Source organism: Urtica dioica, chromosome 5 (assembly GCF_054948205.1).
Source record: "Urtica dioica subsp. dioica isolate 48M chromosome 5, U.dioica_male_clone48M_v1_H2, whole genome shotgun sequence".
Taxonomy (NCBI): Eukaryota; Viridiplantae; Streptophyta; class Magnoliopsida; order Rosales; family Urticaceae; genus Urtica; species Urtica dioica.
In genome coordinates, this window is record NC_142760.1 from 26530788 (window position 1) to 26545438 (window position 14651).

The 14651-nt window shown below is 35.9% G+C and overlaps 2 protein-coding genes across 2 annotated transcripts; both read left to right on the plus strand.

The window, feature by feature from the left end:
• The first annotated feature begins 5979 nt into the window (after positions 1–5979).
• Positions 5980–6674, plus strand: LOC149397671 (large ribosomal subunit protein eL39). The gene is made up of 3 exons (XM_089615389.1): positions 5980–6104; positions 6188–6291; positions 6419–6674. The coding sequence occupies exons 1-3, from the start codon at positions 6102–6104 to the stop codon at positions 6465–6467; spliced, it is 156 nt and encodes a 51-aa protein (XP_089471515.1). The 5' UTR covers positions 5980–6101; the 3' UTR covers positions 6468–6674.
• Positions 6675–9096: 2422 nt separating this feature from the next.
• On the plus strand, positions 9097–13651 carry LOC149397672 (ATPase 8, plasma membrane-type). The gene is made up of 13 exons (XM_089616109.1): positions 9097–9294; positions 9376–9513; positions 9610–9924; positions 10137–10463; positions 10544–10663; positions 10737–10859; positions 10936–11040; positions 11131–11440; positions 11870–12384; positions 12457–12630; positions 12725–12907; positions 13005–13177; positions 13355–13651. The coding sequence occupies exons 1-13, from the start codon at positions 9226–9228 to the stop codon at positions 13449–13451; spliced, it is 2649 nt and encodes an 882-aa protein (XP_089472235.1). The 5' UTR covers positions 9097–9225; the 3' UTR covers positions 13452–13651.
• Positions 13652–14651: the final 1000 nt, after the last annotated feature.

A 14651-nucleotide genomic window follows, 5' to 3' on the forward strand; every position in this document is an offset into this window, starting at 1 on the left:
TTAGTTTTTAAACTAGTATTATGAGGGAAGTTATATATTGAAAATACAAAAACTAATATTATATGTATGAGTTAGACAACTCCGATTGGACGTCGTTGAGCTCTAATCCGACGTCAAGGAACTTCGATCTGGTGTTAGACGGCTCTGATTTGACTTCACCGAGTTCCAATCCGACGTCGAAGAGGTCGATGCCGACCTCAGTAAAATCCGAATCCACATTGTCAAGCTCGGACGGCTCCACAGTAATGTTCGAACGACTCATCTTCAGGAGAAAATAAGCCATCAGGTTCATCATCCTCTCTTGGTTGGCAATGAGGCGTTGTTTGATGCTTGTGAGCTGTCGTTCAAGGCATTGAGATAGTTGGTCGTCATAAGCCATTTTTGGCTCTAATACCAATTGATACGTGCCTAAAGGCATGGTATAAAAAATACAAAGAAAACTAAAGAAAATAAGTTTGTTTTGATATTTATTCCCTTATTTTCTTATTACATTTGCCTTTATATATGCAATTCTTAGAATATTCTAAATTACTTAAAATTAATGGAAATGCAAAATAATTTTGCTAATTAATTTGTGGCAGCAAATTAATCTGTAACACTAAATGGCTAATATGAAACTATGAAATTAGAACATGGACGATGTTTAGTTATTTATACTTAATAAGTTATCATATATATCCAGGCCGGCCCATGTGATAAACCAAATAAGCCTAGGCTTAAGGCCCAAGAAAATTAGGAAAAATAAGACCCCCAAATTTTGTATTTAATATGCATAATTTTGATATGATAAAGCCCACATAATTGAATATTCAACAAGCACACAAAATTGAATTTTTAAAATAATGAAATAAAAGCCAAGTAAATAACTTAAACACTGAAACAAACCAAAGCCATGTGCTTGACGCTTGACCATAGTCTTTTCCTCTTCTTTTGCCGTTACACACACACAGACGATCAAAGTTAGCTTCTTTTTTTCTTGCTGACACCTTCTCATTCACATGAGCTTCATCAAAGACTTAAAATTTAAGGTAAATTTTGATTCATAGAGTTTTATTTATTTATATTTTATTTTCATAATAACCAAATTGTTTTTCTCTCAAAATTAGTGATCATTGGAGAAGTTTAGAGACACCTACATTGAATCCAAGCTGGGGAAAGAAAAAAGAGAAAAAACAATCATCCATTGACATCAAGCAAATGTTTTATCTCTCTAACTTGATTATTTAAGTGTTGATGATTTAGTTTAGTGCATTTGCATAGTTGTTTTTTTTTTAATTGTGTGATTTAGAACATATAAAAATCATGTCTTGTCGAAAATATGTTTCTGGTTTAAACTTAAAAAAAAAAAAAAGAGATGAAGAGTTGGTTAACTCTCAAAAAGGAGCTGTTGAAAAATTTCTAAAGAAAAATGATCAGGTAATGAATGAAGAAGTGCATGGAAATGAAAATGGTGAAACGGTGGTAGAAAAATCTAGAGATACAATGGGTAATGAAGAAAACATCGATGATTGTAATGCAATTGAAATTGAAGAAGAAGTTAACAATTATACGAATGACGAGTCTATAAATATTTATGATCCGGGAAGATGAAATAATATAAATAATAATTTCAAAGACATGCTTGTGGAAAAATGTTCAATTAGAGAAAGTGATGTTAGTTTTCCGAAAGATGAAAATTATTGGCATTTTGCTCACTCTTACTATCGTAGAAAACTACCAAATGGGGAAAAGCATGATAGAAGATGGTTGATTTATTCAAAAGATCTTATCAAGTATATTGTTTTTGTTGCAAATTGTTTAACATTAATAACAAGAATCAATTTGATGATGAAGGGACAAATGATTCGAGAAATCTTAATAAAAAAATGAAAAGTCATGAGATAAGCAATGATCACATAAAAAGTATGAGTTCTTGGTTTGAGTTAGAACAAAGATTAGCAAAAAAACAAGTCAACTGATAAACATGCTCAAGAAAGAATAAATAAGGAGAAAGAACATTGGAGGAACGTTTAAAGAATAATTGCAATCGTGAAAAATTTAGCTAAGAATAATTTAGCATTTCGTGGAATGAATGAAAAGATTTATTAAGAAAATAATGAGAACTTTTTGAGTCTTGTTGAAATGATAGCGGGATTTGATCCTATAATGCAAGAACATGTTCGAAGTATTCAAAGTGGTAATATTCATAATCATTATTTAGGACATATGATTCAAAATGAGCTTATACATATGTTAGCACTTGAAGTTAAAAGCCAAATTTTGAAAACTATAAAAGACGCATACATATTTCTCGGTCATACTCGATTGTACTCCGTATTCAAATCACATAGAACAAATATCTATCGTTTTAAGGCGCGTATGTATGAAAAAAAAATTGAATAGCCATAGAGGAATATTTTTGGGATTTTTACAAGTTGATGATACTTCCGGTGAAGGTCTATTTGGTACACTTGTAAAAGAAATTGAAAATCTAGGATTTGACATACATGATATATGGGTACAAGGTTATGATAACGAATCTAATATGAAAGGAAAACATCAAGATGTTCAAAAAAGATGACTAGATATAAATCCTAGAACATTTTATACATCTTGTGGTTATCATAGTCTTAATTTAGTACTTTCCGATGTTGCAAATTCTTGTATTAGGGCTATTTCATTTTTTGGGATTCTTCAACGCATATATTCATTGTTTTCTTCTTCTACCAAGTGTTAAAAGATAACATATCCGATTTTACCGTTAAATCATTGTCGCAAACTCGTTGGAAAAGTCGTATTGATAGTGTTAAGGCAATTAGATACCAAGCTCCAAAAATTAGAGATGCATTGCTTGAGTTAGGAGAAACTTGTGACGATCCTAAAATAAAGAGTGAAGCCAAAGTCTAGCGGACTATGAATTAGAAAATTTTGAATTTTTGCTAGGCATGACTATTTGGTATGATATATTGTTTGCTATCAATGTTACAAGTGAAAGCTTACAAAGTGAGAGTATGCATATTGAGATTGCTATAGATCAATTGAGAGGTATGATCACATATTTTCAAAATTATAGAGAAAATGGGTTTAAAATGCCATTATTTCGGCAAAAGAGATTGCAAATGAGATGGAAATCGAACCCAAATTTCGAGAAAAACGTGTGATTCATAGGAAAAAATAATTTGGGGAAAGTGTTGATTGTGGTGAAAAACTAACTCCCAAAGAGTCATTTCGAATTGAATATTTTCTCTTCATCGTTGATCAAGTTATATCTTCACTTACCAATAGATTTGAGCAATTTGAAACATATGAAAATATTTTTGGATTTCTTTTCAATTTCAAAAGGCTAAAATCATTGGATGAATGCACTTTGAAATTTTTTTCATTGAATCTTGAAGACGTGTTAAAATGCAATGGAGTTTCTGACATTGATGGGTTAGATTTGTTTTGTGAATTAAAAGTGATAAGATAAATTTTGGTGAGAGAAAATAGTAGTCCTGGAACACTTGATTATATTAAAGATGTGGATTGTTTTCCAAATGCATGCATTGCTTATAGGATACTACTAACTATTCCTGTAACGGTGGTTTTCGCCGAAATGACTTTTTCAAAATTGGAATTAATAAAATCTTATTTGAGATCAACTATGTTGCAAGAGCGGTTGAACGGGTTAGCTATGTTGTCAATTGGAAAAAAATATGTTATCTGAGCTTGAATTCAAAGATCTAATTAATATTTTTGCATCACAAAAGGTTAGAAAAGTTCAATTTTTATAAATATTTATTTACTAAATCTTTTTTTGTATGTTTATCTATTTGTTAGGTATTTGAATAGAAAAATGGACAAGTTGAATACGCGTGCTCACAAAGATCTCAATATGCATTTTCTCCTTTTTTTTTCTTTTAATTTAAGAAGACAATGTTAAAAATTGTTGTTAAAAATTTATACTATTACTTTTGAATTTTATATTTATTTATTTTTGTAAGACCTCATTTTAATGATTCGCTTAAGACCTCGACAATCATTGGGCCGGCCTTGTATATATCCATCATAAAAATAGTTAAAAAAACGACTTTTCTACCCTAAAATGTTTCTCGCCTAGTTTAAAACTAGCGACGCTCACACAATTTTTTTTTATAAAAACAATTTATTCAATTCAAATCGTGAGAATTGAGGAAATGGCCTCTAAAGACGCAATATTTACTCGAGCATCATAAATATCACTACAAGGAAAAAAAAAGAAATTTGTAACTCATTAGCTCATTCCAAATACCACGTTTGGGATATAGTCAACGTTTGGAAACTTTTAAAAAAATAGCCAAACAGATGAGGTGACAGTTGAATAAGCCAGCCAAATTTCCTATTTTGTCATTCCAGCCGTTTTTTGTTTTTGCTACAGAAATTCGTCACTTTCTCTCTCATGCATTTTTTTTTTCATCAAAACTTCAAAAATCTATATCTTCCTCATATGAACTCGAAATTGAGTGATTTCAAATCCTACGGATTCGTAGCGAGAAGAGCTTCAAAAATAGACCTATTGTGTTGGATGAAAAAGCTTGTCTTCCACTGTAGAATTCCGTCGGAGTTCACTATTGGTACATTAATTGTAATTAATTGTCAAAATTTTAAATTATTTACATTTTTTGTTAATTATAACATGTTTAATATAAAAATATTTAAGTCAAATATAATTGTCATTGGCTATTTTCCTAAAAGTTTACAAATGTTGGCTACATTCCAATTTTATAGTTTAGTTTTGGCTACAAATCTACAACGCAAAAAAAAAAAAAAAAAACAACCGAGAGATAAAATTACACAACAAACAACTTAACTGCAAAGATAGACAAACAAAAAACCAAATTAAAAAAAATTGAATATTGATTAATATCAAACGCAAGTAGTCAAAAGACTCAAAACATAGTTGAGAGAATAAAACAGACAACAAAACCAAATTATTAATGATTAATTGTGGTTAATATGGCTTGTAAATTGTAAAAAAAAAATTGTTGATAACTGTTAGTAGGGCTTGTAAATCGCAATATTGAACATGTCTATTTATTTCTCAGATTACGCCGATTATAACTTGTAAATAGTGGTTAATTTGATTTGTAAACGCAAAAACACAAAAAAATATCTACGTAGAAAAAATCAAAGTTATTTGATACGAAGAAAAAAAAGATTAATATTTAATTCGGCTAAAGAGAATGATGAAACTAACTTGTAATCGTGGAGACTCGTAAAGTTTCAAACATGAAGAGTAAGGAAAATTAAATTTTTTTTTAAAATGAAATAAAAAAGAAATGAGCCGATATTAATGATAAATAAAATGCCTCCCTACAAAATTGAAATATAATAAGCTAAACACTATTAATCAAAACAAATAAAAATTTGCGTTTAAATCTTGAATTTCACACTAATAAAGAATTGAAAAACCGTTTAAAATATCTAAAGAGTAAGACTAGAATATTGAAGCGCAATGAATGCGGTGTCAGTTGATTGACTATTTTCCTTAAAATGTTGAAATGGTAGTTATTCAACAATTTGACAAATTTGAGGTTGCTTAATTACTTATAAATTTTCAAATTTAAGTTTAAAAAATAATCATTAATTTTTAAAATAAAAAGATGCCCATGCATATATATATATATTCATTCTATGAATAAATATACGTTAAAAGAACTACTAACTATTTATTTATTTTTTTTTGCTATTTACAATTTAATTCAACACTAATAACTATATTTTAAAGAAAAAATTATACAAAATAGCCATTTGAAACTAATTGATTTTCAAATTGAATTTTACTTTTAAAAAAATTAATCTTAGAATAAATATTTTTATGAAACATAATTATTTGCACATTTTGACAATTTCACTAATTTTATGCAAACTTTGACTATTTTACAAATCTAATAATTTAAATTAGCTATTTATCTTAAGATAATACTCTTATTTTAGTGAATAAAATCGGGTAGTAGTTTACTCGACAAGTAAATGGGCCGACTTTTTTAGCCCAAAACCGAACAAAATAGCCCTGCTATAAATACTCTTCTTCGACTGTGGAATTAGGGTTTTAATCGGAGAAGCGCCATTTTCACATCTTCGTCGACCTCGGAGGAGCCAAGATGGTACTTTACTCGACTAGTCTCTTCGCTGAAATAATATATTAAGAATATTGAGTTTGATAATCGATTTTTCGTTTCATAATTAGCCTTCGCACAAGACGTTCCGGATCAAGAAGAAGCTCGCGAAGAAGATGAGGCAAAACAGGCCGATTCCCCACTGGATTCGCATGAGGACCGACAACACCATTAGGTTTGATTTTGTTTTAATCTTACAGTTCTTTAGATTCGATATTTGTTCTCTGATTCTCTATGGAAATGTTTCAGAAGTGTTTTTTTCCTCCTAATTTTTATTTTCTATTTTTTGTTGTTGTCTATAGGTACAATGCGAAGCGCAGGCACTGGCGCCGCACCAAGCTCGGATTCTGAGGTGGATTGGACCTTCGAATTTTAGCTTTTTATGGATTTTTAGCTTTGTCTGAGTAGTTCTCATCGAAACACACTCGTAATGTCTTAAATTTTCAGTTTTGGAAAGAGTTATATGACGATGATTATGTTGTGTTCACAATGCGTTTGATATTATGAATTAATGGTCTCGGACCTCTTTATTTAATGAAAAAAAATCTGTTTTCTGAATTATTCATATCCCTGCATTTCCTATGATATATCATTGTCTGTCCTGTGATATATCCTGTTAGTAGTGTGAGGTAATGATAGCGAAATGTTTAATGATTCGTCTATTTTGTGTAGTTTCCCAAGAACTAGTAGTTGAACAGTGGATTAAGGTTCAGAAATATGTAGGATAATCTGTTGTAGAAAGCACCTTTAAGCTGAGTATCCAAAGAACTGGTGTTTGTAGAAAGAGAATAGTTAATTGTTGTTCTAAAGAAATTGTAGAAGTGGTGATTTCTTGGTTAGCTCTCTGTTAACATGAATAAACTTGCGAAGTTTATTGGAGTTCTCTTTTCGATTATAGAGTTAGTTTAATTGTAAAGCTACATTAAAAAAAACCTCACCCGTAACAGTGATTTTTAATATTAGTCGTGTGTTGATTATTGATAATCTGGGTTAGTTTATTGAAGTCTACCCGATTATTAGTAACTAAAGAATCCCTTTTCAATCTGTGATTTGAGTACCTGTTCCTCGTCATGAAAATATGTTGAAAGATTGTTCGGTTGAACCCTACAAGTTGGGAAGAAAAGGCTGCTAAAATAAATATTTTCTTTTAGTATTAAGCATGAAGTTTGGAATGGTATTGATTAATGTTTGTAGGGAATTAATAGAATTATGATAGGGCTATAGAGTTGCGAATTTTCTTGTTTAGTGTAATCCTAGGTGAGTTTTATCTGTAAAGCAGTGTTAAAGCAACAACCTTTCTAAGTTAACAGTGTTTTTTTTAATTGAATTTTGACAGGTTAGATTCCTTGTGGTTCTTAGTATCTGGCATGTGTTTTTTTGATAATCTGGGTAGTTGAAATCTACCTTGATGCCAAGAGCTAACTCAAAATTCCCATTTTTTATGTGTTGTATTAGTTCCTATAAAATGTTGAAAGATTATTAATTTTTTGAAACAAATATGGAGGAAGAGAATGCCTGCTAAAAGCAGCTTTTACTTTCTTTTTGTTTGTATAGCCTTGAGTTTCTGAAGAGTTTTGTTCATGGGGAAGTAACTTTTTAGAGGGTATTTGCTATTTAGTTATTTATTTGAGGTCTGTTGGTGCTTTGATTTATGTGAAGCAAATGTCCACATTGCTAGAATGATTATCAGTTGTAACTTGCAATTTCCCAATCGTGGTAATTGTGCTTTTCCAGCTGTCTCCGGTTGAATCGAATCAAGTTAATTGTTTTTTTTGTTTTTCAAAATCAAGTTAATTAGGTTCGAACTTTAAACGATCTTATTAACTTTATAATCAATGATGTATGTTAAATAGAGTTATGCTCAATTTGGGTTTATGTTGTATGACATCACTTGACATTAGAGTAGGAAAAACTGACTGATCGGCAAAAATGTTTTTATTATTTTTAGATCTCAACACCACCGAGAATATCAGGTCTTTATTGCTTCTGCACTTTCGGATCATTCTGGGAAGAGAATTTCAGGTCGTTCTGAATCAGAACTATGAATAACTGCCATTTTTCCAATTTATATAATGATGAATTTTTAGTACTGTTGGGTAAATCACCTCAAAACTCTTCAACATCAATGCTAAAAAAAAAAAAACTAAAACGCGAGGATTCAAATCATGAGTCACAGAAATGAGGAAATGAAATACTTGATAATTGCCATTAATTCGAGTTCCGAGTGCTCTTATGACACTGAAGCTCTTAATGGCTAGTTTTATATTTATTTTATTTTATAGTTTAATTATTATCTAATCTAAGAAAGAAAACAATGACCCTCGGAAGATTGTGATTGTGATTGTGATTGTGAATATGAATGAACTTCTAAGGACCCAAATATAGGAAAGGCCAATAATAGGCCTGGAGTTTTGGCCACTAGAACCAATTCTTCCAAATTAACAAACCCCAACAAGAAGTACAGCAAATATAAAGCTTATTTACAGGTCAACCGTATAAGACAGCAATCAACGGGCTATCATTACATTTTTAATTTATTTCTTTTCTTTCCCTCCATATTTCTATACGTCCAAGATTTCTTATATATCTCAAGTATATGAAAAGCCAACCTCTGCTCTCTTCCTCTGTCGCTCGAGACTGAGAGGCCTAGAGGAGGAGAAACTTCTCTCACAAGCATATATATAGAAATATACACACGTTCTGTGTATTTGTTTTTGTCATCATGGCAGATATTTCCTTGGAAGATGTCAAGAATGAGAACGTTGATCTCGTAAGAAAGACTGTTTTTTTTATTTGGTTCAATATCTCCCTCGTGTCTTTTGTTCCATTTTCGATACATACATGTCTTGCGTTTCAAAAATCCTTCACACCTGAGCTGTTTTCATGGACACTTAAACGTCTATGAGAGTATTCTAACGTGTTACGTGGATTTTGGATCGCGTGTGATGCCGTGTGACAGGAACGAATTCCCATCGATGAAGTTTTTGAGCATTTGAAATGCACGAGAGAAGGATTGACGGCGTCCGAGGGAGAGAAGCGGCTCCAAATCTTCGGCCAAAACAAGCTCGAGGAGAAGAAAGAGAGCAAGTTGCTCAAGTTTTTGGGCTTCATGTGGAACCCTCTCTCTTGGGTCATGGAATGCGCCGCCATAATGGCCATTGTCTTGGCCAATGGAGGGGTAACAAAAAGAAAAATAATCTCAAACTATGTTTTTATCCGACTCTCTCGTTGACCTAACGCGCTTTTATCAACAATTCAGGGAAAGCCGCCGGATTGGCAGGACTTTGTGGGTATCGTCGTTCTCCTCATTATCAACTCGACGATTAGTTTCATCGAGGAAAACAACGCAGGCAACGCCGCGGCCGCTCTGATGGCCGGCCTCGCCCCAAAGACCAAGGTATTTACACGTCATCACATCATTTGCTCTGTGCCGTTGTTTATACGGAGATCCGATGATTTTTTTTTTCTTCTTCGTGAAATTTATGTATAAAAGGTGTTGAGGGACGGGAAGTGGAGCGAGCAAGAGGCGGCGATCCTTGTCCCCGGGGACGTGATAAGCATCAAGCTCGGCGACATTGTCCCAGCCGACGCTCGCCTCTTGGAAGGCGACCCTCTGAAGATCGACCAGTCCGCTCTCACCGGCGAGTCTCTCCCAGTCACCAAGAACCCCGGGAGCGAGGTCTTCTCGGGCTCCACTTGCAAGCAAGGCGAGATCGAGGCCGTCGTCATTGCCACCGGGGTCCACACCTTCTTCGGCAAGGCCGCCCACCTCGTCGATAGCACCAACCAAGTCGGTCACTTCCAAAAGGTAAGGATTATTTAAACGTAAGAATTACAAGGACCGATGATATCAGAAATTCTAGAGGTCCGAGCTTTTTTCATACCACATAAAAGGGTTTGGGTTAGAAAAAAGGTGAATTCCATAGTGAAATATCAGCCAGACTTTCAATGACAACGTAAAAGATCTGATCTTACACTAGCATCAATATCCAGAGTTCCTAACGGATTTGTTTCGGGCAGGTCTTGACGGCGATTGGGAACTTCTGCATCTGCTCGATCGCGGTGGGAATGGTGATCGAGATCATCGTGATGTTCCCGATCCAGCGCAGGCCGTACAGGGAAGGGATAGACAACCTGTTGGTGCTCCTTATCGGAGGAATCCCGATTGCGATGCCAACTGTCTTGTCGGTGACGATGGCCATCGGGTCCCACCGCCTATCCCAGCAGGGCGCCATCACAAAGAGGATGACGGCCATCGAGGAGATGGCCGGGATGGATGTGCTCTGCAGCGACAAGACTGGGACTCTCACCCTCAACAAGCTCACAGTCGACAAGTCCCTCATCGAGGTTCATAGTCGAATTTAATTCATCTTTTTCTTCGTTCAAACTGGCATTGTTTTCTGATCCTCTTTGTCGGAACCCTCTAGGTGTTCTCCAAGGACACGGATAAGGACACCGTCGTGTTGCTTGCCGCGAGGGCTTCGAGGACTGAGAATCAGGATGCCATTGACACTTCGATCGTTGGGATGTTGGGAGACCCGAAAGAGGTAAGGGGTTGAATTTTATTTTTATTTTTTTAGCCACGAAGCAACTTAACGAGCGAGCTTACTTGTGTTGCAGGCAAGAGCAGGGATCACCGAAGTTCACTTCTTGCCTTTCAACCCCGTTGACAAGCGCACTGCGATCACCTACATCGACACTAATGGAAACTGGCACCGCTGCAGCAAGGGTGCGCCAGAGCAAGTACAAACCCTTATTATTTGGCTCGATACTCGAATTCCGCTCCTTTATTTATTTATTTATTTATTTTGCGTATCAGATCATCGATCTCTGCGATCTCAAGGGAGAGATCAGGACCAAGGCTCACTCCGTGATCGACAACTACGCCGAACGTGGTCTCCGTTCCCTGGCTGTTGCTCAGCAAGTAAATAACTTTAACAACAAGTTACTATCATAAAAATAAAATAAAATTCAAGTGTTTATGTGGCTCAAACTTTTTATTTTATTTTTCTAGTCCATTCCCGAGAAGAGCAAGGACAGTGCTGGGACGCCGTGGCAGTTCGTGGGTCTCTTACCGCTGTTCGACCCGCCGAGGCACGACAGCGCGGAGACGATCCGACGGGCTCTCGAGCTCGGCGTCAACGTCAAGATGATCACCGGCGACCAGCTCGCCATCGGGAAAGAAACTGGGCGTCGGCTTGGTATGGGAACAAACATGTATCCTTCTTCTTCGCTCCTCGGGAACAACAAAGACCCTTCCACCGCCGGCCTCGCCGTCGACGAGCTCATCGAAAAGGCCGACGGCTTCGCCGGAGTCTTCCCTGGTAAGAACGAAAGAACACTATCACTCACTTTCTTGAAGGAAGTCACGCCATTTTTTGACTTGTAGTATCTACCAATCTCCTAATAAGAGCAAAGGAGATGAAATGAATGAAACTCCAATAAACAGTTTCAAAACAAATGAGGTGCTTTGGACAAAACATTGTAGGAAAATAAGTAAGATATCTGAACTAGTCATTTTAGTGTGTTAGTTGTACATTTCGTAGCTGTAAAATTTGGTTAGTTATCTAATAATTGCAAATTTATACCCAAGAGTTGTTAGTCTAGTATTCAGCCCCTTGGTTTATTTCCGAGAAATCCTTTTTCTAGCCTATCTGAAAGTACTCATCTAGCAAATATAGTGTTTCCGGTTCCCCAATTATGCGAAAATATTCTATTATCGTATTTTTAATACACGAGACAATTTATCGTAGAGCACAAGTACGAGATTGTGAAGAAGCTCCAAGAGAGGAATCACATATGTGGGATGACCGGGGACGGAGTGAACGACGCGCCGGCGCTGAAGAAGGCGGACATTGGGATCGCGGTGGCGGACGCGACGGACGCGGCTCGGGGCGCTTCGGACATAGTCCTGACGGAGCCGGGCCTGAGCGTCATCATCAGCGCGGTCCTGACCAGCCGGGCGATCTTCCAGAGGATGAAGAACTACACAATCTACGCGGTCTCCATCACGATCCGTATCGTCCTCGGGTTCATGCTCGTCTCCCTCATCTGGAAGTTCGACTTCTCGCCCTTCCTCGTCCTCATCATCGCCGTCCTCAATGACGGGACCATCATGACCATCTCCAAGGACCGAGTCAAGCCCTCCCCGCTTCCCGACTCGTGGAAGCTCAAGGAGATCTTTGCCACCGGGATTGTCCTCGGAGCCTACTTAGCCCTCATGACCGTCGTCTTTTTCTGGCTCGCCCACGATACCGACTTCTTCACCGTGAGTGAACTAACTGATTGACAATGAGATGAGTATCTCGTGACCTGATAACATCGTTTCGGTTTTTGGCAGAAACAATTCGGGGTGAAGCCAATCGGTGACAACATGGCTGAGCTCAACTCAGCTTTGTACCTCCAGGTCAGCATCATCAGCCAAGCCCTAATCTTTGTGACGCGGTCGAGAAGCTGGTCCTTCCTTGAGCGCCCCGGATTCTTGCTCATGGCCGCCTTTATTGCAGCTCAATTGGTTCGGACTCTTTCTAACCAAAATTAAAAAGAAAACGAAAAAAATTAAAAAAATCCTCCTTTTGGTTTACCCTTCTTTCTCCGTCGAAAAACAGGTTGCCACGGCGATCGCGGTGTACGCAAGATGGGGCTTTGCTCGGATTGAAGGTATTGGTTGGGGTTGGGCCGGGGTAATATGGATCTTCACCCTCATCACCTATTTCCCGCTTGACGTCCTCAAGTTCGCTATCAGATACGCCTTGAGCGGAAAGGCATGGGACACATTGCTCCAAAATAAGGTCTTTTCGCAATTATTTTGTTTGCTCGCTTTGAAATTTTTTCATGGTTCATTCGTTCTAAGCCTAAAACATTTCGGGGCGGTAATTGTGTTTTCAGACGGCGTTCACGACGAAGAAGGATTACGGGAGAGGTGAGAGGGAAGCGCAATGGGCGTTGGCTCAGCGGACTATCCATGGCCTTCAACGACCGGACGTCCTTTTCGATGAAAACAACCACCACGAGCTCTCTGATATCGCTGAGCAGGCCAAGAGGCGCGCTGAAGTGGCCAGGTAACATTTCTTTTAGTTTCTTTGCTTGGATCTCAAGTAACACCTGAAACCTTTTTTAAAATTAGCTTTAAAAAATGATATTTTTTTCTTCTTCTTTAGCACTGGAAACCCATTTACATGTTTAATCAGAGAGTTGTTAGTTTTTGAATAAGTGATTTATTAATATTTGCGGTGCAGGCTAAGAGAGCTTCACACCTTGAAGGGACATGTTGAGTCAGTTGTGAAGCTCAAGGGTTTGGACATTGACACCATCCAACAACACTACACGCTTTGAGAACAATTTTAACAATTATATATTTAAAATAATTATATACTCCTCAACCATTTCACAGATTTCATGTTGACTTGTAAGAGATAAAAGAGAATGGAAGAGAAGCTAAAATGTTTTTCTTTGTTCTCTTTTCTTCTCTGACGTTTCATTATATTTGATTCCTTTTTTCTTTTTTCATGAGTAGACGAGTGTAATAAGATTTTTTTTTCCTAGTTGTGATTTCAATTTGAAACCAGCATTTTTTTTTTCTGACATGGAAATCTAGTGGTAATGTTGAGAAAACGATATAGATTTCTCATTCCCTCGATGTTAATAAGCGCACATTATCAGTAATGTCTTTATTTTATAATTATAATTTGATTTCATAATGTGTACGTGAATTAGTATACCTCAATTAAATTATACAAGACATTACAATTAATAAATAATATTTCTTTACTCTCAAGTATAATAAAATTTACCGCAAGCAGAGCGTCTTTAATGGTGAAATTAATATCAATTTCGCTTCACTTACCTAATATGATTCTCAAGCTACATCTACTTAAGCAAGGACCTCTTCTAATGGTAAGCTAATACGCTTTGTTGCTTAAGTGGGTCTTACATATCAACATCAACCAAAAATAACCTAACAAATTTTTATTGAATCCACAATTTTTCTAGAGTTAATTAGCTCTATAGAGCCAATTTGCTCTACAAAGCAAATGTTTTAAATGTGAAACAATGGTGAAGCTAGTTTCTTCAACTTTTCATAAATTGCTAGCAAGTCCTTCCAAATAATCATTAAAGATGCTCTTACAATTTTTGTGGCTTTTAATCAAACCACTGAAATGCAAGGTGCTTATTGCTTAGGTGACTTGTTAGATCAACAATTTAATTTGCTCATTGCATTGGAGGTCACACGTCTCCAGGGTCGTCTTAACGAAATTGAAGGCTTAAAATAAAGTACAAAATAGTGCCTTTTTTTTTCAAACATGCAAAATAAATTGTGGAGACTGGCTTAACGAAATTGAAGGCCTTAACAAAATTGAAGGCTTAAAATGAAAGTACAAAATAGTGCTTTTTTTTTTCAAACACACAAAATAGATTTCATATGCGATAATCATAATAATAACAAATAATAATTAGCAAACTAGCCATGTTTACACTTTTTAGATTGCTATATAGCCAACCTTTAATAAATATTTGGTAAGTATCCACAATGAT